At 48.0% G+C, this 24559-nt stretch overlaps 1 protein-coding gene across 5 annotated transcripts in view; it reads right to left on the reverse strand.

Moving 5' to 3' along the window:
• The window catches only part of CUX1 (cut like homeobox 1), a 267048-nt gene that overhangs the window by 9063 nt on the left and 233426 nt on the right, over nucleotides 1–24559 (reverse strand). For 3 of the 5 annotated variants that reach the window (XM_040082720.2, XM_040082718.2, XM_040082717.2), the window contains one exon: nucleotides 20940–23415. In XM_040082720.2, the coding sequence (XP_039938654.1) occupies nucleotides 22713–23415 (703 nt within the window). In that variant the 3' untranslated portion in view covers nucleotides 20940–22712. Of the gene's footprint in view, nucleotides 1–594; nucleotides 708–1764; nucleotides 1832–2191; nucleotides 2329–20939; nucleotides 23416–24559 lie in introns of those variants that run through there. The other 2 variants (XM_040082722.2, XM_040082721.2) reach the window with 2 other exon arrangements.

A 24559-nucleotide genomic window follows, 5' to 3' on the forward strand; every position in this document is an offset into this window, starting at 1 on the left:
AACAAGGGTGGCTGGAGGGAGGAACAGGAAGGATGGGAGCTCACAGCCTGGAGCTGGAATTGGACAGTTAAACCCCAAAATGCAAATGGACCAAAACTTATAAAAATGTAAGATCTCATGACCAGTCAGGCATTTTGTGCCCATTTTGTGCCCATTTTGTGCCCATTTTGTGCCCATTTTGTGTCCACCTTGGGTGCAGCCCTGGCCAGGCCCTGTCCTGCCCAAGCTGTACCCTAAAGACCTTTCAATAAATCTCTGCTTTATTCTCCAGCTCTGTCCAGTCTCTGTTCCAGCTCAGCCTCCCCAAGGCATCAGGACAGCTTTGAGAAGGTTATTTTGAGCTCCACATCAATTTGTCCCCCCAAAATGTCTTCTCTACATGCTTCTTCCATGGCACCCCCCACTCCGTGCCAGGAGGCCGAGCACAGGGACTCAGGGCTTGTCCTTGAGCCGGAGCAGCACGGTCAGGCTTTGCTCCTGCTCACAGCTGGATGTATTTTCCTTTTGCCTGCAGCGGTTGGTACAGAACTCCCCGCAGGTCACAGAGCAGCCAGCGCAGGCCGGGGTCCTGCAGCCCCTCCCCGGCACACTCACCCCCTCCAGCTCCTGGTTCTTGGCCCGGAAGCGTTCCCTCTGGCTAGAGATGATGGAGAGGAGCGAGTCCACCTGGCCCTCAGGGAACGGGGTGCCAGGGGATGGAGGGTGACCTGCGGACGAGGTTTGGCGTGAGAGATGACCCGGTAGATGCCCACCGTCCACCCCAGGGGCGTGCTCGAGGTCCTCCTGCTGCGGGACCCAAATCAACCCCCGGGCACAGTTATTGCAACACGCACAACTATTTTTTTTTTTTTTTTTTTTCATTTTTGAGGACTCATCCTCAAAGTGGACAGGTAAAACCAATTGCGTTATTCGGTGCAACCCATGGCTGCCTTTCCCTGACCCCAACCCTCCCCATCCCTGCCAGCTTCTCCCCTCTGGCTCCTGCAGCAGCATTAAAACAAAGCCCCAGAGCCACAATCATCTCTCCCCCACCCCAACCCCTCAACCCCCACCCTGCCATGCCCATTTTTTGGGTGCCCCACATGCACTGTCCCCCCTGACGGGGCTCTGTGGGTGCCTGGGGGGGCCGTGCCCATCCCTCCCTGCTCTTCCTTCCTGGCAGTGGCATTCGGGGCCAAGGAGAAATGTGTCCCCAAGGCCATGACTCAACCAGCTGCACAGAGCAGTTATTCACAGAGCAGGATGGGTGGCTGCAGGTTGTTTAGCTTGGTGGGAACTGTTGCTGTGATATTGTTTACCTTGTGTTTCCAAAACCTTGCAAAACAAACAGGAAAGAAAAAAAAAAAAAAAACCCAAGGAAAAAGAGGGAAAAAAAAGGAATTTTTTTTTTTTTCCCCTGGAGGAGCAAGGAGGTTTTTGTTTGTTTGTTTGCTTTTTTTTGATTCATTTTCTCCTGCAGACCTCAGCGCAGGGGCTGATGTACAGGAAATGTTTCTCCCGCTGGCTCTGGAGGGGTTTGGCGTGGGAAGAGCAGGAGGCAGAGCACAGAGCTCAGGGTGTTTGGTTCAGCCTGGGCTCAGGAGCTCAGCACAGAGCCAGCCTGGCACACACCTGCTGCACCCCTTGGCAGGAGCCTAAAGATGGGCAGAGCCTGGAAAACCGTCCCAGTGAGAGACACACTGAGCAGGTGATGGCTCAGGAGCATCCTCACGCTGCCAGCTCACAGCTGGGGTGTCCCAGCCCAGCTTGGCTCCCTCCTCTCACCGTAAAACAGCGCCGTGGCCTCCTTGATGGGCTCAGGGATCTTCTCCAGGCCGGGGGCGGCCGCACCCTGGGCAGCACAAGCAGAAAGGGTTAAACATTTCCCACCCACCCAAAGGTGCCTGGGCAAAGCAACCCCTCCTGGATCCTGCCGCTGCCTTGGCAGCTGCAGCCTCGTGGCTGCTGGACAGGCACCCTGCAAGGATCAGGGCTGAGCCAGCTGGGAAGGTTGGCGCTCAAACCCCAGCCTCTGGCCTGGATGGCAGAGGCAGCACCCCCTCCCCATTGCACCGTGCAAATCTCTGCTGGGTGAGCCGTCAGAAAGAGAGAAAAGGAGGGAAATAATAATAATAAAAAAAATAAATAGGAAAGGAGGTGAACACTCCCCAGCTCTGCGAGAGGCAGCCCCGGGGCCGTGCGCAGGGGGTACCTCAGCGTCTGGGCGGTGCACAGCAGACAGGGCTTGGATGGTGCTGAGGTCGTGCTCCAGCTTGGCCACGAGCTCCTTCTGCCCAGCCAGGGTGGACACGGCCTCCGTCAGCTGCAGCTGCAGCTCGGCACAGCGCACTGCAAAACAGAGCCAGGGCTGGCACCAGCGCCCCAAACTGCGCCAGAGAGCTCAGGAACCCCCACCCGCAGCGCCAGAGCCAGCTCAGAGCAGCAGCCCTCTTCTCTCTGATGCCTGGGGGCAGCAGGAGGGAGCGCAGCAGCGATCCCCAGCCCTCCCTGGGGATGCCCCAGGGTGGGCACGGCCCCTGGGAAGGAGCAAGTGCCACGTCCCAGAGCCAGGGGCAGCTGCCAGCGCTGGCACAGCTGCTTCAAAGGCATCAGGCAGGTATTTTTGGTGCCCCAAGGGCACCTGGCAGCATCCTGGCCGGGCAGAGGCAGGCCAGCTGGGGAGGGATGAGGGATGCTGAGGCCATGAGCTGATCCCCAGGTCTGGTCTGCAGGGGAAAGGTTGGAGCATCGTGCTACAGCGTGTCCCTGAGAGCGACCCGCGCCTCGGGGCCCCGTGCACTCCGCTGATAAAGGGCTGATGATAGAGACAACGTTCACAGGTAGAGCCTTGAACGTGCTCCAGGAACGAGAGCCAGAAATGGGGCCAAGGCTCCAGGGTTATACACCAGACAGATGGGGTGGTCTTGAGGTCAGGGTCCAACAGGGATGGGGAAAAGCGGTGCAGAGGGGTGGCCAGGACCTGGGGGGACTGATGGGGTCACAGGGGGTGGCACTGCAGCAAAAATAACCCAGTGGGCTCCGAGGGAAGGAAGAACATTCTGGCACGGGTGCAGGGTGACAAACTTAACACACCAAGAGAACAACAAAGCCTAAGAAATAGGAACATGCGTCTGCAAAGGCCCAGGGGAGGGAGGTTTTCCTAAATGGGATCTTTCCCCATTTGCCTCGGTGCCTCCAGGGCTGAGGCACAGCTACCTTGGGGATAAACCAAAAGGTGATGGAGGAGGCTCCCCTGGCTGTGGGGGCTGGGAGGGGCACTCACAGGGCAGATGGTGGAGTGGGGGCCTGCAGCAGGGTGGGGGACACCCCCAGGAGGGGCTCAGGTGGGGCCACTCCTGCCCCAGGCGCGGGGCCGGGCCGTGCAGCCCCCGGCAATTCCCGCTCAGCCAATTTTCTACAAAGGCTCCCTCTTTCCAGCTGCCCCCCAGAGTAAAACCCACACCCTAAACCACAACAGGCACTGCTGGAATGCTCCAGGAGCAAAACAAAAACCTCTCGTTCCCCTCACATAACCCCAGCCCAGATGTGAAGCAGCGGAGAGCTGCAGCTACAGCGAGAGGCGCAGGACCAGCACTGCAGGGCAAGCAGACTGGCAAATCCATCCCCAAACTGTCCTGCAGCAGAAATCCACTCGTTTCACCTTTCTCCCTCACTGCCAGCACTGGCTGGGCCTCTCCCTGGATGGAAAACCTGCTCAGCTCCAGGTCCAGAGCTGGTGTTTTGCACTGCCAGCACCTCCACCATGGGAATGCAGGAATCTGTCCCTCTGTGCCTGGATTTCCAGGTGGGTGAAAGCTCAGGTCCCAGCTGTGCCAGTCCCTCCCTGATAATTCCCGTTGTAATTATTGCCCTAAATTCCAGATAGCTGGAAGGCAAAAAAAAAAAAAAAAAAAAAAAAAAAAACCAAAAAAAAAAAACCAAAAAAACCACCTCATTTATCAACAGCCAGGGAACAAGAAGTGCAGGGGCTGCCTGGGGAGCAGCAAGGGCAGGCTGTCCTCAGGGCTCCAGCCCTCTCTGAGCCCTCAGACAAGGGGTGCAGCGTGGGCACAGCTCAGTGCCAGCTCTCCCAGCCTTGCCAGGCTGGGAAATTCTCCACACAGCCTGAAACCAGCTGTGGAGGGAGGTCCTTGCACGGGGAGTGATGCCCTGGCCACAGGGTGGGACTAAGAGCAGCAGTGATGGAGGCTCAAAGCGATGGCCAAAGTGAGGCTGCTTTCCCAGGAACCAGGGCCTTTGCTGCTGCAAATCCCCCTTTTTTTGGTAGATGTGGCACTTGGGGACATGGCTTGTGATGGGCTTGGCAGTGATGGGGTAATGATGACCTTAAAGGTCCTTTGCATCCTAAGCAATAAGAAAGACAGTTATGGTGTTCATATAATAGAATCACTGAGTGGTTTAAAGCCCATCCCATTCCAGCCCTGCCATGGCAGGGACATCTTCCACCAGCCCAGGCTGCTCCAAGCCCCATCCAGCCTGGCCTTGGGCACTTCCAGGGATCCAGGGGCAGCCACAGCTGCTCTGGGCACCCTGTGCCACGGCCTCAACACCCTCACAGGGAAGAAATTTTCCCAATTTCCAGTTTAACTTAGACTGGATAAACTTCTTTCAGTTTAAAGCCATTTCCCTTCCCACGTTACTCAGAAGGACCAAGCCTCACCGCAGGGAAAGAGAGGTGGAACATGCTTTGAGCACAACACATGGATTTATTTCTTCCCTCTCTGCACTTTTACGTTTTGGAGCCCCAATAAAAGACCCAGGATCGAGCAGGAGCAGTTGTGCTAAAGGCACATCCCACTGGAGGTCAGTATTTCTCCAGGAATGGGGAATTCCTGCCCGCTCCAAAACATGGGTGGCCTGATGCAAAATATTTGCGTCGACAGGATTTGGAAAGAAGAAAAGCTCTCCCCTACGGTTAATTATTCAATTGGCTGTCTTTAAAAATTGCATTAGGATGTAATTGGGAAGCTATTGCTGGCCAGGCATGGGCTGGGGGGCCCAATTCTGCACAAGGCACTGCTGAGCACCCTGCCCAAGGGTCCCCACAGCGAGAGGTCCCTGGGGCAGGACGAGTTCCCTGCCTAAGGGTCACCACAGCGAGAGGTCCCTGGGGCAGGACGAGTTCCCTGCCTCCCACCCTGCCCAAGGGTCCCCACAGCGAGAGGTTCCTGGGGCAGGATGTGTTCCCTGCCCAAGGGTCCCCACAGCGAGAGGTCCCTGGGGCAGGACGAGTTCCCTGCCTCCCACCCTGCCCAAAAAGCCTCTGCAGAGCTGAGCTTTGGAGCCTGCAGGAGACCCAGGCCCTGCATCCCAGTTAAATGATCTCCCTCTTAAATCATCCCTTAGCCTTCTGTATTATGTGGGCTGAGCTTTTCAATTCAAGAGAAAAAAAAGGGTCACCAAAGAAGCAGAGATCTCAGATTTAAAAGAATCTGCATCCTCCCTTCCCCCAGGTGTCCCTTGGCCTTGGCCAGCCCCCTACAAACCATCCACGAGAAGAGAGAAGGCTGGAGCCCTGCCTGCCGCTGACAGCAACCGAGCACAGGAGCTCCCCTCTCATCCCCCCGTCAGTGGCACTCCCCACAGCTGGTTTTGGGTGGTGCTTTCTTTCAATCGTCACTTTTGTCTTTTCACAGGGGCCGTGGCCACCCGTGGGCTCGTCACCTCGGTGCCAGCGGGAGCGTGGCTCTGCCAGGCACGCAGGGCAGCCCTGGCATCGAGAGCCAGGGAAAGGGAATCCGCCTTTGTCCTCCCGGTGAGCTGCTGAGCCCCCGCCCTGAGCCCTCAGAGGTGCAAAGAGCTCAAAGGCCGGCGAAGAGGAGAGCTACTGCAGAAGGTAATGGGACAAAGAAGGTGAAGTCCTGGGGAAAGTGGGTTTTAAAGCACGGATCCTTATCCTCAAAGTCTGCCAGCTGTGGCTTTTAAAAGGCCAGGCCTGGCATTGCCATGGCCTTATGAGGAACAGAGCAGAAGTGCAGGGACTGGGCAGCCACACGCTGGCAGGAGCTCTGGTGCCACCTTGGCACGGACAGGGCTGGCTTCCCCTTCTCTGATGCACAGAAAATCAGAAGCTGAGACTGGACTATTCCCATCCCTGGAAGTGCTCAAAGCCAGGCTGGATGGGGCTCTGAGCAACCTGGTCCAGTGGAAGTTGTCCCTGCCCATGGCAGGGGGTTGGACTTGGTGATGCTTAGGGTTCCCTTCCAAACCAAACCATTTAATAATTCTGCATCTTGCCAAACACCGAATGACTGCTCAGAAAGAGCCTCTGCTCAAAGAAAATGCTCTCAAGAAACGTCTCTTCTGGGAATTCCCATCCACAGCCATGAAAGACACTGCCATGGGATGAACGTTTCTGGAAATAACACCAAGGATCCGTACGGGCAGGCCACGCGGTGGGACACAAAGAGAAGGAACAAAACCCAAACTGAGAATAAAAGATTGAAAAAAGTCTCACGCTTCTTTCCTTGTGGACAGCCCTGTCAGTCTCTTGCCGTTCCAAAGCTGCAGGTTAAATCCTTGGAGTGGTTATTGAAGGAAAGAGTCCTGGAGCCCCAGCCCCAGGCTGGTGGGGAGCAGAGCCTGGCACATGCAGGAGACCCCTGAGAGCACGAGCCCAGCGCTGCCACAGAGCAACAGCAACCCTGGCTCCTGTAACAAGCCCCAGCAACTGGGCTCCCTTGGCAAATCATCCAAAATAAACAGCATCTGCTTCCACAGATGGAGAAAATTAAGACATACTAAGCAACTTAGTTTGAAGTTATAAGGCCAGACATAAATGAATGAGAGGCAAGCTTTCCATAAGATGGTGGCTTGATTACTGAGGATACAGACAGATGAATAAATCACCTTGGGGTGAGATGGGCTGGAACTTGCTACACATCCACGGCACCGGGGTAACTGCTCTTGAGGATCCTCAGAGCCCCGAGGAAATGAGCGGTGTAGCTGAAGGGATGGGGGTAGGAGCACACGCATGGGCAGTTACGGCAAATTAGCTGATGCTCTGCAAGTTCACACCCTGATTAGCCTCGTGGAACATTTTTAATCTCCCTCCATTTACTGTCTGGCCTCCCTGGATTTACATAACTATAAAAAAATAAAAAGAAAAGAAAAAGAAAACAAGCCGAGAAGTGATGTGGCACGCTCTCTTTGAAAAGTCAACTGAAGTGCACTGAAAGCCACTACTTCAAAGGTTTGAAGTCTATTTTATTGACTGGAAGGAAGATGATGGTAAGATAAGTAAACCTTGGAGTGCCTTGGCACGAAGGCTCAAAGCTGGAGACTCACTCAGCACAAACAGGAGTGTCTGAGAGTGCCAGGGCCAGGAGCAGAAGCCAAAGGAAGAAGCAGGAAACTGGGTCTGCCATGGACCCTTTGATTTTTCCAGCTCTTTCACCTTTCCCCATGTTGGGCCACTCCAGTTTATGACTGGACAGTCGCATCCAAGTTGAAATCATTGTTCTTCCCCGTCAAGAAAAAAGTGCCAAGAGTTCTTGGCATCGCTCTCCGGGAGCCTTTTCAAGCCAACCAAGTCTTACCTCCGGCTCTGCCCGATGCCAGAGCTCCCAAGGTTTACACATAAACTCAGGCCCAGTTTCAGGCTCCTGAAACACTTGGCATTTAGCTTTTAAGGAAGTCTGGGAAGGGCTGTTATTGCCCAAAGTGCTGCTCCCCTTCCAGGAGAACCAACGGGAGATGACTCGACCTTGACCCTGCGCTCTGTAGCTGGAGGATGAGGAGCACGAGGCCCAAACGCTGCAGACTCAGCCCTGGATGCACAAGATGATTTTCTCTGCCTTCTTTTTTTGGGTCTGTGAAGATGCCAAGGCAGAGAGATCTGAGCCAAAGCTCTTCCCGCAACGGGAAGGTTCACCGTTGTGAAAAGGCCTTTCACCACCGCACAGCTCGATGGTTCCAGTTCTGGCTCGACCTTTTCATGGTGAGGGACAACAGGGACAACATTTCTGCCTGGCCCAGAGCGCGTGGGAGCCACTCAATCCACCTCAGCTTCATGCCAAGCCTTTTCCTTGGGGCCACCACTGCTGGGAGCCGTCAGTAGGCTGAGGAACAGGACAAGGAGGCGGGGAATGATTGGATGTTTCTTTCTAGAAGTCACCAGGGCCGTGTTCGTGGGCTCTGAGGTGCACATCTGCTCAGAAGTAAAGGCTGAAGAGCAGGGTGGAGTGCAGAAGCCCAGCTGAGCCACCTGCTGAGGGGCATCTCACCTCCCATGAGACAATGAAAAATCAGCGTTTTTCGAAGGGACTGTACTGTCCCAAACATGTCCCCAGGGTAAATAAAGACAGTGAAGATCAAGTGCTCCAGAGATCTCACCAATACAACAGAAACACAAAAGATTTGGGCTCTTGGGACATTTTAAAGCAACTTTTTTGTAGAAATCTCCAGGGAGGGACAAAAGATCAGCCAGCTCCAAGAGCTCCTGAGTAGCCAGAATGCCTGGATTATTAGTGTGGGAATCATCTCAGCCTGCAAAGCTGCTCCTGGGCTCCATCTGCACCTGCCATGAGGCCATCCTTCTGCAGGGCTTCTGAAAGGGCAGGAAAAGCAAGGAGAGGATGAAAAGAAAGGAATGATGACATCCCTAGAAGCCATCTGTAAGGTCTAGCACAACCTCCCCTGTCTCCAGGCACAGGTATCAGGCCTGGAAAAGCTCCAGGAGCGCAGAGATGAGGTTTCTCTGCAGATAGAAGGTTGTAAGATCAAGAACATCAGTGAGGCCCTTCAGGGATGTTCAGAAGATGAGCGGTTCCAGACAGCAAGGGATGGCACCAGTGAAGGCAGCAAGAACAGCCCTGCTCACTTTCACTTTCACAGGGCTGCCAGAGACAAGAGGAGACAGGGACAGAGAGAGGGCAGATCACATCCAACACCCTGAGAGCAACATTTGACACTCATCTGCCCAGGTGACAAAGGAAGCACAAGGAGAAGCCCCAGGCGCTCATCCCAACATCAGCATCCTCCTCTGAGTTCCTGCTGCCCTTTCCCCAGAGCCCTCAGGGCCAGCTCGGAAAATGGCCTCGGGGAGGAGAGAAGGAAAAGTGCAGCATGACGGGACGAGGGGCGATGGTTTTCAACTAAAAGAGGGCTGGTCCAGCTGAGTGCTAAGGAAGAAGATTTTTTTATGATGAGGGTGGGCAGGCCCTGGCACAGGGTGCCCAGAGAATCCCTGGATCCCTGGGAGTGTCCAGGGCCAGGCTGGACACTGGAACAGCCTGGGGCAGTGGGAGGTGCCCTTTAAAGGTCCCTTCCAACCCAAACCATTCCACGACTCTCTGGGGGCTCCCTCCCACCTCTCTGGGTTTCTCTGCCAGTTGCTGGTGAGATCTCTTCTCCCTCCTTTGCTTTTCTCCCTTTCTTTTCACATTTTGAGGGCCTGCTGGGAAGGTTTGAAGAATTTCTCCTCCCCCTTCCTCCTGGCCCAGCCACTCCAAAATAAACAGCCCCCAGCAAAGAAACCCAGTACTGCTTAATAAATTCACCCTGTAAGGAGAGAGATTTCATATAAGAAGGGATTATTTCCAAGGGTACTAAGATAATTACATGGATAACTTGGAAGGGTTCAAGAAAACAGTTTGAATTTTCTTATCACTTCCCCATAGCTTGGAGCAAAAAGAAAATAAAATGCTGTGCTGTAATCAAATCATGTTTTCTGAAGCCCTCTGTTGGCAAGTACACAATTCCTTCACCACTTCCACTGAGACAGAAATAGTGGGGAGAAAACGACAGCATTTCCAAATGGAGGGAAGTGGGGCTCAAAAGCCACTCACAGCTTCTTACCCGGTGGGAACATGATGCCACGTGAAAAAATATCCCTTTTCCCACTGAAAGAAAAACTGGCTCTCACTGCTGGTGGAGCAGGAGCACAGGCAGGACCTAGGCACTGAGGTGTGAACTTCCTCCTGCACCCAAGGATGCCACAAACAAGGACTTTTCCCATCAATCCAGCAAATCCCTGAAACATTTCCTATGCAAACCTCACCCATCCAGCCCCAGCAGCAGCTCTGGCCCAGCAGGAACTCACAGGGATGTCCCAGTTCAAACCAGTAAAGGTCTACAGGAACACACAGCTTACACTTCTTCCAAAAAGACCGAATTCTGACATCCCTTTGAAGGGCTGCCCCAATAAAGTTAAGGTGAAAGACCATAAATATCTGCTCCTGACCTCTCAGAGGCTTCCTTGTGGTTTGGTTGCCTTCCTAACTTCCCAAAATTAACTTGTTGAGATTTAGGCTTGAGAGAACAGCCTGGCTTTATCCCAAGATCCAAAATTCTGAGCTACTGTCAGCCTTCTCCAGGTCAGTGCTTTCTCAATCTTAACACCCTTTGCTTACGACCACCTGTGGCATTTTAGGAGCTTCATGCTGATACCACCTGAAGAAAAGTGCAGGTTACAAACACACAAATTGACCTACATGAGGCATAGCATTTTAAAAGTCTAGCTGTTTAGCATCAAGTTTTTTTTTTTTTTTTTTTTTTTTAATAGGGTAAAATTATACACAATAACACCATTTATAGCAATCAACATTTGGACTAGTTATTAAAGATGAAGGAGGGAAAAAAAAAAAAGTGTTAAACCATGAACCTCTCCATCCTGTGGAACAACCTGTCACAGACGCTTCAAAACCAGAAAATGCACATTTGTCATGAAATGAAGGCATTCAGTAGCGTTGTTAATACATTTTGAGGAGAACTCCCCCATTCCTGCAGAACTAAAGATGGCAGAGGCACACACTGGACACCCACATGGAGCTGCACAAAGTGCCACGCTCACAGCTGGGAGATGCCAGCCTGGCTCCCTGCTCTCCAGGGACAGCAAACCACAGCAAATACCCATCCAAAACCCCTGGGAGGGGGCACAGGACAGCCTGGGAGGAGAAATGAGTCAGGGATGTACTGCAGGAGACGGTGGAGACCAAGGCAGGTCCCCCAAAATAACCTTCCATTCACAAAAAAGCCAGACACGAGCACGCCAGGGAAAACAGAGCACCCAGGTAAGCACAGGCACACACACACATCCTCTACCTGACACCCAGAGCATCCAAAAAAATGGATTTCTTCCACTGCTTCCATAAACACAACCCCACTGACGGATTACAGCATCTGTTCCTTACCAAACTCCTCACTCTGTAAATACTGAGAGTATTTATAGGAACATCCCATAAGGCATTAAATGAGGAATTTATTTTCCTGTAAAGCATCTGTAAAAATAAACAGCGAGCCAAGTGTCTGGGAAAATTCTTTGACATTTTCATTGCCGAACCTAAAGCATTTCCGACCTCAGGTCGGTGACATTTTTTTTCTTTTTAATTCCTTGATATGTTGCTGTGGTGCTCAAAACAATCCCCCTTGGCAGTCTCAGACCCCAAATTTGTGAAGCTGGGCGCCCACCTCACAGACTGCAGCAGGAATGGCCACGCTTGGATTTCACAGAACATTTTGGACATCTAAGAGTTCAATATTTAAGGTGTTGGAAACACACACACACACTCCCTATAGGAACTGATACACAAAAAGTAAATTTTTCCTCCCCTGGCTGAACACAAATCCCACCAAACCATCCCTGTGATCCCTCTGGGCATCACCGAACCAGAAGCACAATGTAAATGTTTGCTGCTTGGACTCAGGTCTCACCTCAATAAAAGACAGCCCACGCGGAATTGTGTTTGTATAAAAGATATTTACTTCAATTATCACACCTAGGGTGCTAGTGAATAATAATAATAATACATCGTGTGAGTTTCATACAGTGATATTGCTTCTCCATATCATATAGGGACCGTTGTACAGTGCTGAGAACAAACATTTTATGGCTAAACCAAACAAAGACAGAAACAATGCCGTCTGCTGACGAGGGAGCGCTGCCCTGCACTGCCAGCCAGATAAACTCTTACTTTTTATGTTTAAACAAATACCGAGAAATAAAATGTTACAAAAGATGAGTCACAGCAACACAATGTGGGCTTCTCAAAGCTACTTGTACAAAAAAAAAAAAAAAAAAAAAAGACACCTTTTTTTTTTTTTTTTTTTTTTTTTTTTTTTTGGTCAATTGGGTCTTTGTGAGGATTTTTTTTTCTTTTTTTTTTTTTTTTTCCTTTTTTTCTTTTTTAAAATCCGTGATTGTGAATATAACAAACAAGCTCTAAAAACATCTAAGACTTAGTGCGTTACAGAAAAAATATAAAATACTGCTAAAAATGTAAGACACCACAATACACTGGGGTAAAAACTGAGCTTATTATAAAAAAAAAAAAAAAAAAAGAAAAAAAAAATAAAGTTCTCAGGAAAAAGTACACCACTTTCTGTTCGAGTTCATCTTGTGCTGTGTTAGTAGTCGGGGCATTTCCAAGGTCTGCCCATTCTCATGGCAAGTAGTTATTGCACAAATGCAAAGAGTTAATTTTTTAATTAAAAAAAAAAAAAAATGGAAAGGGACATGAGGGGAACAATTAAAAAAAAAAAAAAAAGAAAAAAAAAAAAAGAAAAAAAAGAACACCCCCCCCCTCCCCAGCCTCCATCTGCTTTGGGATCGACATCCGAGTTCGTACGTGTGACATTCTCACAGCATTTCCAGCAAGGAATGGGAGAAAATGCTTTTCACCACAGAAATGCATAGAGTACTCCGAGAGGAACAACCTTTTGTTTGGCAGAGCTGATCCAACACTTACACCAGGGGCATTTTTAACTCTGATTTTCTGCTTCTTTTTGGAAGGAAAGAAGGAAAAAGAACCTGATATGGGAAATTCGCCGGATGGTGTTTTTTTATATATATATATATATATTTTTTTTTTTTTTTTTTTTTAGTGGGACACCCTCGAAAGGCAAAGTGCAAATTTGCTTCCCAAGCCCCAGAAGTGGTGCTGGTGCCCTGCGGTGCCCAGCACCTTCCCTCTGCCCATGCCAGGGGGGCCCTGGCACCGGCTGGTGCTGCCTCCCTCGGACGCGCTGGGATCCGGGGCTGCAGTCCTGCTCTTGTGCTGCTCCCCAGGGCCCCTGGGCAGGGAAAAGCCTGTCTGAACACATCTCCAGCTGGCAGCAAAGCTGAGCCACCCCTCCGTGCCACAGACAATGCACAACGTGCGTTTCCAGAGCTCACACCAGGAAAAGTTGCTGCTGCGCAAGGTGAATCATTATTTTTCGCCTTTTTTTTTTTTTTCTCCTCTTTTTTTTTCTTTTTTTTTTTGCCTTGACCAACTTTTGAATGAGAAGGAAATCAGCTCTGAATTCAGAAAGTCAAACATATGCCAACAAAGATGAACATCACAGGAAACCAGTCTCTCATTTTAAATGAACGCTCATGAGTTAATTGCAATGTGCTCTGACCAGGGGCTCTGCGTCTTTAGCAAATTCTCAGTAGAGGCTCTAGGAGGCTCAGGGTATTTTCTCTCTCTGTATATTTTAACTCTCTTCTCTCACAACTGAGGCTTCTTATTCTCAGTCCTAAATTATTTAAAAAACTATTTAAATAATATTATTTATTAGGCATTTAGATAAAATACTTTTTTTTTTTTTCCTTAAAAAAAAAAAAAAATTGATTGCTCTAGGAAACACAACAGGGGCACAACGATATGGATACTACAAGCCAACACTACCTGCTCCATCTTTAGGATATCCCAAGCTTTCTCCAACATCCATTTAGGGGACAACCTGGTCTGGTGGGAGATGTCCCTGCCCATGGCAGGGGATGAGCTTTAAGATCCCTTCCAACCCAAACCAATGATATGTAAATACTCCTGTTGTGTTTATATCCAACAAAAAAAACCCCCAAAAAACAACCCAAACCTCGACAAGAAAGAAACTGTTAAAAATTAATCTCATAAATAGGAAATATTAGATTGTTGTCCTAAATCACAGACCACCTCCGTGTGTTTCACCTTGTGATGCTGCAGAGAGAGCGAGCTCGGGAAGGGCAGGGCTGCGGCTGCCGGGCTGGGGAGAGCCTGTTCTGCACGAAACCAAACCCCAGCTGGAATGACTGGGCAGTGCCTGGGCACGGGGATGGGCACGGGGATGGCACAGCAGGGGTGGCTGATGGCACAAAGGGACACGGAGCTTCCTTGGGCGCTCACAGACGCAGGAGCGCGCGGGGCGAGGCCGAGCCCTGCCAGCATCCGCTGCTGGGTGACGGCGGAGTCCTCTCCCAGGAACTGCTGGGACCAACCCCAGCGACATGGGATTCTCTTTTACCCCCCAGGAATGGGAATTCTCCTGAAGCAGAGCTCGCCCTCGCTGGCTGTGGGACAGGAACCTCCCCCAGCCACGGACCCAGAGTTTCTATTGCACAAAGACTCCTCACACAGTGCTGGAAGTGCCCGGGAGCCAAGCACGTGCCAGTGTTGGGACACTGGGATGCTCCAGCAGTGTTTGCTCCCACCCACCCAACAAAAAAAAAAAAAAAAGAAAAAGCTGCAAGCCAGATGACTGTGCTTTAGATTATTCTCCACGAAGAGATTAGGAAATAAGGCACATAGCTTTCCAAGTAGAGAAAGTGAAAGAGTGAATTTCAGGAAGCAAAACCTAAAGACTTAACGGGAAATGTTGTAACATACAGGATTTTGATGATATGCCTATGGAGTGAAAATAAAATCATTTCAAGCTCGACTAAAATCTTTCTCCCACGGAAAAAAAAAAAGGAATGACCTATGAACTCCATCTCTCTGGAGAAGGTGAGAAGGAAATGGAAGCCCTGATCAAGGAAATGTACAATACAGATGTGACCTTGCTTATTCTCCACACTCCTCCTTTTCATCTAAACCAGATGCTCAAGTACTCCCTGCATCACCTGTACCAGCATCCAGAGGTAACCAGAGACTTTGGAAACACTTTTAAAGCTAGTAATAATTTACCCACATATAAATAACACATCAAAACAGCACAAAGGGTCCAGGAGAAGCTGATAAAAGCCAGGGAAGTCTGATTGAAAGACTGATTGCAAAAATATTTTTCCTAGTTACTTGGAGACAAGATTGTACTTCAGAGCAAGTCAAGTGCCAAGTTTTATTTATTCTCTTGAAAGCACAGACACTTGCCTTCCAAGAGGAGCTGCCTATCAGAGAATTTCTACCTGATTCCTACGAATACTTGAATCTTCAGCTAAGGGAGAGCAAGGCTGAACGGCTTGCTTTAATTCCATACTTGACTTGAATTTACTTCATCACTGGTTTTGTGATTGTTTTAAATATGTATTTGCTGTCCACTGTACATTGATAAAGGAGAGAGCACTACAAGTGTGCAAATATCTGGGATATGAACTTCCTGCAGGGAGCCAAACCTACCGACCAGGTTTGACCCCTCCTTTCCAATTCCTTGGCTCTTGCACATCTCAGACCCTTGGGATCATTTTTATGTATTCTGAGCATGATCTTCCCCGTCCTCATTAGTTAAACCCATGCATCTCCAGCAGCCCGGTCTCTCCAGTGGCTTAATCCCCTCTTTGGAGCAGGGAATGGGTCTGACAAGTGGGGACTGGCATCCTCTGCCCATTAAAACACACATTGGTTTTAAGCCTCGCTCACCTACATCCCAAATGATTTCACAAATTTGGCTGCAGCAATTCTGCTGCGCCACTAAGACCAAGTACACAAATGCTAAATACACAGAGGGGCTTTTCCATCCTGGAACGATGCACGGAGACACATTTAACAACTCCCAAAAATGCACATTAATTACCCACACGGACAGAAGAGAACACAACTCTTGTCCTTGCTGTCAAGAGAGAGGCTGTGCTGTCGTGACACTACCAGGAACTACACAGGAACTGTGCAAAAAATCAGGTGTGGCGCCACAACAGCAGGAAATTCTGGCCGTGACTCTCCATCTCCAAAGAGCTTTGGATGAAGATTGCACCATGTATTACAAATATCTCTGGAATTCAAACAGAAAGCCAAACACAGACATCACAGGGGTGTTCACTTTGCTGCACTGATCCTGAACTGTTTTGTTACGGTTGAGGATTCAGTCGCTCTCTGCACTCAGCTGGTTCAAAGTCCAAAGAATCTGAACTGATGTGATGAAACCAACACTTTTAATAACAGGAAATCTACAGAACCGTGGCTAAAATCTCGCAACACCACTGTGAGTCAAGCAAGCTTGAAACTGGCAGAATTATCCTTTACAGAAGAGCTAGACAAGTAAAAAATACAATAATCTTACTAGGTTTTTTAAAAGGAGGCATTCCCTTCCAATGCACTTTAGTGCCAGAAGATGTTTGTGAATAGCAATGACAAAGCCCAGGAATCCCATCAGGGTTTTTTCCCATTCACAAGAGCTGTAGAAATAGAGATTTCAGAGAGCCAAGGATTTTGGGATGGATACAGATGCTAGGTCTTGGGAAAAGCAGGTCCTGGATTGTACCAGAGGGTGCTGGTGAGGGGCTCACGAATAAAGTTCAATGAATGACTTTCTTCAACTGGAAAATGACCTTATAACGAATAACTGCTATTAAACACGCCACAGTACCACTTGGCTGGGGGGAAATCATCCCTGAGGACAGAGATGGCACCACTTACACACCTGTTTTTAAGGCTTTCTGAAAACTTAAGTGCACAGGCCTAACGCTAATCTTCTCCAAAAGGATAAATTTCACGTTCAGAGCATAAAACCATTTTATCTTTGCATATTAATAGGGTAGGGTATAGTCCATGACCTGGTCATGTAGGACAAATCTGTCCCTAGGCATGGTATAAAGAGCTTTTCTAGCTATAAAGTCCATTATTAACTATACTTTATATATGGCATAGTCAATATATCCTATAAAAGAGATGGGGAGGAGAGAAGAAATTGGTGAAATTATATTTCTACATTTTAGAGCTCAAATATATGTGATGGAGACAGGGGCTGCTACACCCCTTTTGAATTGCAAAGGTTAAATCAGAAAAGAAATTCAGATCTTGTACTTCCCATGCCAGTGATTCTCCTTGCAATTCAAAACCAGACTTTAAACTGCTGGCGGGGGGGAAAGGTCCTTCCTTTGTACAGAATTTTTAAATCCTCAGAAAAGTTGATTGTATATGCAACACAAAGAAAATGCTGATGTTCACAGAGCAGAAGGGGGAAGGCAAAACAACACAGGAATCAACCCAGTCCTGCTTTTAAACATTTTAAAATGTTTTATCCATGTGAGTTAAATTTAAGGATAAGAGGCTACAACCAGCTGGTCACACCAGGGCCAAAACTGCCACACACTCACGGGAAAGCCTCGACTTGGTTTTAGGGAATGTTAAATCCAGTTCCCATTTAAGAACCGCCTTTCCTTCTCCTCCTCTTGTTTCTGAGTCTCCAAGAGGAGCTCGGCCACGCTCGGGGGCCGAAGACACAGAGCATCCACTGGGTGAAGCGGAAATCAGAGCGAATTTCAGAAACTCCTCTGCAGGAGGAGACACAAATGAAGCCAAAGCAGCGCCCTCCGTGCGCGGGTTAAAAATGGGTTAAAAATGTCACCGCTCCACGTCCAGTCTGCAACAAATTGCCAAGCTCCTGATCTCTCACAGCCCTGCTAAAGGCACAGATTACTGCAGCATTCCAAAGGAAATAAAACATTTTGGATCCGAGTGCTAAGGGTCCAAACTCAATTACTTTTTTTTGTGTATTGTCATAATTTCTATATGGTCAAAACGTGATTCTTTTCCCCCCTGTTTCTAACCTGTTCTGTTTTCACCAGGAGCATTCTTATCCATAAAAACTTTAGGAATGCTGAAAATTGTTAATTTCAGAATGGGAGATGACAAACTTCTGACAACAGCTGTGCTTCTAGGGACTGCAACCACTGTTAGCATTTTCCATTATTTCATCACATTAATTTGTCACATTTCCCTCAATCCTATTTTATGTCAATTTACCAGCTTTGCTGTTTGAATTACCACCAGAATGATGCACTTCTCTAACTCACTATTTTTCCTGTTAAAGGATTGAAAAATAGTGACTTTTAAGGAATTGGATTGGAAAATATTGCATAGACTTCTGTGGTGTTCATGATCCCCCTGCTCTACATCAATCCCATATCAACAAGTTACATAAAAATAATGCAGAGATCTTTTAGCTAATGAGAAAGGCACATACTTTTTTCTTTTGAACTGTAATATAGATCTTTCCTATTACAGCAAGGAGTTTATTACTGAAGGACTCACTAATTCATGATATGGGCAGAGTGCACTGATACAGGTTCCTTCAAAGGGTGGCTCTATTTATAGGCATTTCACCGATGAATAAACAAAATGGTCAAATTTTATGGCATCAAAAGCAACTGTAATTAAATGCATTTCTGCCAATAAACATCTGCAGCGCTGTTGTCTGAAATCTGTATCCTGACAAATGGAAGTGTATTGACAACCCCACTGCATGACCCTTCTGCCACAGGATACTCTTTCCTGGCTTTTAGCAAACAAAGCACTGCACTTTTTTCCTTCCCTAACCATCCAGAGAGAAAAATCAACAACTTAACTGCAATATAAACATATTTCTATTAAAACATCCCTGGCCCTTCATGCACAGCGTTGGTTAAGAGCATGGAACTGGAAACAGAGAGAGAAAATAAAATGCTTTTAAAGAACCTCCGGAAAAACGACTCTGGCATGATGGATTTCCTGAAGACTGCCTGTGCTTTTATCCATCAGGAAAAGAAACGTGAGCAACGAGGGCTCTTCTGCCCTGTGAGATGAGCCCCACGTCACACATTTCACACATTCCCTTCCCCTGGAACCAGCACCCAAGGGATGACAGCCACTGTGCTGCTCTTTGGCATTTCCTCTCCTTCAACTTTTTATCCTTTGAATGAAGCAAAAAAAAAAAAAAAAAAAAAAAGTTATTCCAAAGCACATTTTCCTCCCAAGGGCGAGTCCCAAATTGATCCCAACTATCGCTCACACCCTGCAGTGTAAGTTGAGCCTCTAAACCGGGGGGCCTTGGCCAGAAACGCCAGCACGTAACTCATGTCCAACCCGAGAACCTCAGCAGTAGTTCAACTAATCCATCCTACTTTCCACTGGAACAGAAAAGCAGCTGTGACCTTGGCTAAACACCGGGACAAACCCCGGGAGCATCTCTGAGCTCCAGGTCAAGGGTGCTCCTTGTCCCCTGCCCTCGAACCCGGGGGTCACCAAGGGACCCAAAGGGACTCCGGGCAGGAGAGCACCCCAACAGCATCTCAGCAGGCTAATCCACATTCAACACAGATCATTAAATATGAAACAGCAAAAGGAGCTAAGCCATTAATAAAGTGCCAAAAATATAGGAAATACTGACAGCATTTTATTTGATAAATTTTATAATAGATCCCAATGACAACGCTTGGCAGGATGGAGAGACTTCTGACTTCTGAACGCTGTCTTTATCCAGCAAAATTACACGACTCAAATGGAATAATGGAGCTTAGAATTAACAGTTAGTGTTATGAAAGAAAGATTTCCTCTAGGGCAAGCTACAGATATGCTTTTTAAAAATCATTACAGCATTAAAAACTGGGCGGATGCTAAAGAATCCTAAAGAACTAGTGGAAACCTGAAAAGCAAACCAAAAATAAACAGGGGAAAAAAAAAAAAAAAAAAAGAAGATATGTTTCAAGGCACTTACGTATTGCTTATTAAGAAGAGAGATTGACCTTAAGTGCTGCATTTGCGTGCGACCTGTGAATACAGTTCTGCTGTCGTACAATGCAGCCAGAGCTCTCAGTAAGCATCATGGAATGCAATCAGATAGACACAGGCACAAGAACAGTTTGGGGAATATTAATTTAAAAAAAAAAAAAAAAAAAAAAGTCATCAAACAGAAACAACACCCCCTCACTACGGAGAAAGCCGAGGGTAACCACTTGACTGCATCCAGCACCTGGGTCTCACATCAGCAGACAAGGACAGTAGGAACAGACCGGCAAGTGTATTGCCTAGAATTAATTAAAAAACCCAACCTGAACCGAACAACAACAAAGAAAAAAAAAAAATAAAATCAAAAATCAAAGAACCTAAGAAAATATCTGCGTCTCCTGGGCAGAAGTTTTGCTCTTGGCTGGAGGCGCAGCTGGCTGTGACTTGTACTAAGGTATGTGAACTCCTACCAGGACGCGTTTATCCACGGAGCTGTGCTTTGGAAGTCAGACCAGGACGCTGGACAGGTCCAGAGGGGTCACCCTTGGCTTCAGCCCATTCCCACGGACCGGCCACGCTCCCGGTGGGACGCGCTGCCACACCCCGGTGCCTGTCACTGCCAATTGTCCCTCAGCTCGTCACAGAAAGGGGCAGCTGCTCTCTCTCCGTTCCTCAGCTTTAGTTTCGCATCACGAGTCCCCAGTTACCCAAGGAGGAATCCTGAAACGGCTAGCAGTGAAAAATCGGAAATAAATCCCTGCCTTTCAGCCTCCTAGAGCCTTCTTTCCTTAGTCATGAGAAGGATGGATTTTAGTGTACTGAGTCTTAAATTTGTGAAAACTTGCGCTAAGTGCTGCTGTCGCATGTTAAGAGACTGTAAATGAAATACATAAGTTCTAAAACATCATGCAAGAAATGTGGTTTCACATCTTACAGTCAAAAATCCTACTAATGAATTAATACAAGCACACTGAGGTGTAATATTGGGAACATACCTTTAAAGTCGGAACTCCTCTCCCCCATCCCTCCCTCCCCCAAAATCAGAAAAGTAATATTAATTAAACTTAAGAAGTAATGAATGCACCATTAAAGTGTCATCAAAAAGATGCTGACCTAAGACAAAAGTTCAATGATACACAATACGGTCAAAAAAGTCTTCAATCAATAATATACAGTATGACAACTACATCTTGTAAATTATACCCAATACTGCCGGCAGTCTATCCCTCTAAAGAATATTTGCCCCCTTTCATCCCTTCCTAACAATCAGATAATAAAATACAGCACCTATAAATAAGCAAAAAAAAAAAAATTATATATATATATATATTTATATATATATATATTCCGAAATCATCTATTGTTAGTTTTAAAGATATGGCAATAAAGGAGTCTAAATTAGCAAACTTGTAGAAGCCATAACTGATAAAACAGCTTATTGAAAAAAGGTGGCAGTAATGCACTCTATGTGTGCACAAGTACGTAAGAAAATACACAGACGTATAAAATTGCACGCACACACCCACGCACACACATCCTTCCACGCACCTCTATGCTCACGCATATACATATAGACAACAGGAGGAGTTAGAGACAAGTTAGAATTGGATTTGTACTTTGATCAGCCCTAACCTGTGCATAAAATAATGGGAAAAGGCTTTATTTCTGCAGGGCAGAACGGGCCGGACTGGGATTCGAGAGCACGAAGGTTTTGGTTTCGAGCTTGGGCTGCTTCCGCCCCGGTAAGAGCCCGTCTGGTCATTGCCGTGTACTCTTTATCCACGCCAAAAAAAAAAAAAAGGAGCTTCCCACAACTAAAAGGTTATTTAAAATCAGTGCTCGTGGTGGGAAGAGAGTCAGTAAATGGCCACCAACAGCAGGAAAAGGGCTGGGTCTGCGGCAGCTCCAGTCCCTCTTAGTGGTGTGACAGCAATCGGACACGTCGACTGCGTTCCCAAGGATTCCAGGTGAGCTGAATGTTGGGGATAAGGGCTAGGCCCCCAAGTAGCAGGCTGAAATGTTACTGGCCAACATTTTTGGAGCGATCTGTCTTTGCTGAAAGGAAATCCTGTACACTACGAACCGAGTGAAATGATCAAGTACATGCTGCTTCTAAGTTGTCTCCTAAACCTCCCAGATATGAGGTCTGATCAGCGTGCTCTGTGGTTAGAGGTTAAAAAGCAGATTATAAAATACCTAGATTCAGATTTTTTTTTTTTTTTTGTCCTGATTTGGCCTAAAATGGAGTGTATTAAACAAATTCTGGGCTGCAAAAGACCAGAATCAGTTAAAGCTATGAAACAATGTGCACTACGTGTCAATATTCTATTTCACTTACAAGAAAACACTAAGTCAGCTACCACAAATTAAGATATTTTCCTGATGTGACTTTTTTTTTTTTGTTTTGTTAAAAAATATGTGGAGTAAATGTGTTTTTTTTTTTAATTCAAAGTTTCAAACAACAAGATTCTTTTCTTTTCTTGAAAATATGTAGGAATCCAAACTAGTGTGTTTAGAGTCGGTTGACTGTGCAATCTCTTAGTGGCAACTGAACAGCTACAAAAAACTTTCTTTTTTTTTCTTTTTCTTGAAAAATCTCCCCTTTTTTCCTGGTTTAAGAAGATAATAGTGTATTATCGCTCTGTAGCCATTAGATGGCAGATAAAAAGCCCCCTTTTAATATGTGGGTTTGATTTTTTTTTTTTAAAGATTTTTTTTTTTAAGGTTTTTTTGTTTTTTTTTTCCTGTTTTTCATTTTTTTAAAGCCCCACACCAAAGAGGAGGGCACAAGGCAAAGCTGTATGAGTTATTCCAGAAATCGTGGAAATCACTTAGGGCAATAATAAAAACACTTCAGGGTACAAAAAAGCTTGACTACACATTTCAGTTTTCTTCCTCGAAAACACAAACATAAATTGGGCTTAACGCTCCTTTTTTTTTTTTCCTCTTTTTTTTTTCTTTTTTTTTTTCTTTTTTTTTTGTTTTGATTTCTATATGCACCTTGGCCTATGGCGTTTTTGCCCTGTGGCCCGCAGGGCGGTTAAGTGCGAACACAATAAAACCAGTAGAGGTCCAGTTTTGACTTCCCAGCTCTCCCGAGTTGGGCCAGTTTTAATCTCAAAACTCCCACTCGACGGCCTCTTCCCGACTCGCGGCCTTCTCCAAGCGGTGGATGATGTTGTTCAAGTTGGCCGCTTTCTTTTTCCTCAGGGAGCTGTCTCGCGTGTTCCTGGAGCTCGCCGCCTCCGAGAAGCCGAACAAGCTCTGCAGAGAGTTGGCTTTCTGCGAGCCTGCGGCCGGCGTCGAGCTCGTACTTGGCACGCTGGAGATTTTCTCCGAACTTTCTTTCGACTTGTAGGAGCTCTCCCCCGTAAGGACTGAGGTGGAGGCAGCTGAGGTAGAGGCGTCCCCTTCCGTGGCGGAGTTTGGCAGCGTCTCCGGAGCGTCTCCCGGGCGCTGCGGCGCCGGCGGGGAGCCGTGGCGCGGCGCTCTGAGCCGGCCCTCGTCGTCGGTGTCCTCCAGGCTCTCGGGCTCCGCTCTCTCCGAAGGCCTGGCGCCTCGCGGCGCCTCTTCCCCCGCCTCCGAGGCCGGCTCGGCGGGCCCTCCCTGAGACTTGGCGGCCGCACCGCTGAACTCGTCCGCCTCCGGGCCGCTGGCCTTGCCGTCGGGAGGGCCCTCGGCGTCCACGCCGTCGCAGCTGTCCCCCTCGGAGCTGTGCGCCGCCCTGCCGCTCCTGGCCGAAGGGGAGTCGCTCGACCCGGCCTGGTTCTGGCTCCCGGCTTGGATCTCCTCGATGAACAGCTCCCGGCGGATGCGGGACCTAGGAGACAGGGGAGAGGGATGTGAGACTGCCGTGGCGGCGAGGAGATGCCCGCCTCCGCTAAAAATGCCCTTTCCACGCCACTAAAGATGCCCTTTTGTGGAATTATTAAGGTTGGAGAAGACTTCTGAGATCATCGACTCCACTAAAAATGCTCTTTCCATGCCACTAAAGATGCCCTTTTGGGCAATCATTAAGGCTGGAAAATACTTCCGAGACCATTGAGTCCAATTTCCACCCAAGTGCTGCATTGACTCGTTGTTTGAACGCTTCCAGGGGTGGTGTCTCCACCGCTTCCCTGCTGAGAGGTTATTAGTTAGTATTTTTAACAAAAGATATGAATACAGTTGTAGGAGACCCAGAATTAAGTGGATTGCAAACACAAAACAATTCAGGTTCCTACCAGGAGTGAGCCAGTCTGCCTAAACAAAAAATAAACCAGGAAAAAGCTGGGCAAGCCCCTTGGTGTTCTCCTGGACAGTGAGGAGAAATGAAGATGAAACCAAGCCCGTTGTGCTGGAAGCACTGTGAGAAAGCCCAGCCTGTGACAGGCTGCCAGTCTATGAGCTAGTCTGACTTTTGCCTCATTTTTTATTTAAAAAATCAATCTCAGAACACAAATAGTGACAAGCCAAGCAGTGCCTTTCACAGGAATGACTGCACTCCATGTGTGGGTAGAACTGCCCGGTGTTCAAGAATACACCACCTCTGCCATTTCACTCAGCCCTTCCTCCCTCTTCCTTCTCTGTTTAGGAGTTCCCAAAATCCCCACAAGCAGAGAAAAGTTGATGGAAAAACCTTAGGGTCTGGACTAATCCTTTCTCTGTCCTGCTGCATCCATGGGAGAAGTGATGAACTTTTAAGTCTTAATTTATAACCAAGAGGGAGCCTGAATGATCTGGGGTTAGGGATGGGACCACAGGCCTGAGGAGAGTTTACAAAAACGTAGTATTTTTCAGAGTGAAGACCAAAAACTCTCGGTTTCAGCCACAGGGGACTGCCAAGGGGCCTGCAAACCACAAGTGAAACGCTGTCCCAGCGCTGATGGCTGCAAGGATTTTCTGTTTTTCCTTAACTGTGCTATGGGAGACAGCAGACAATGGAAAAACATTCGGCTAAATGGAGAACACCACCTGAATACTGC

This window comes from Hirundo rustica, chromosome 19 (genome assembly GCF_015227805.2).
Source record: "Hirundo rustica isolate bHirRus1 chromosome 19, bHirRus1.pri.v3, whole genome shotgun sequence".
Lineage (NCBI taxonomy): Eukaryota > Metazoa > Chordata > Aves > Passeriformes > Hirundinidae > Hirundo > Hirundo rustica.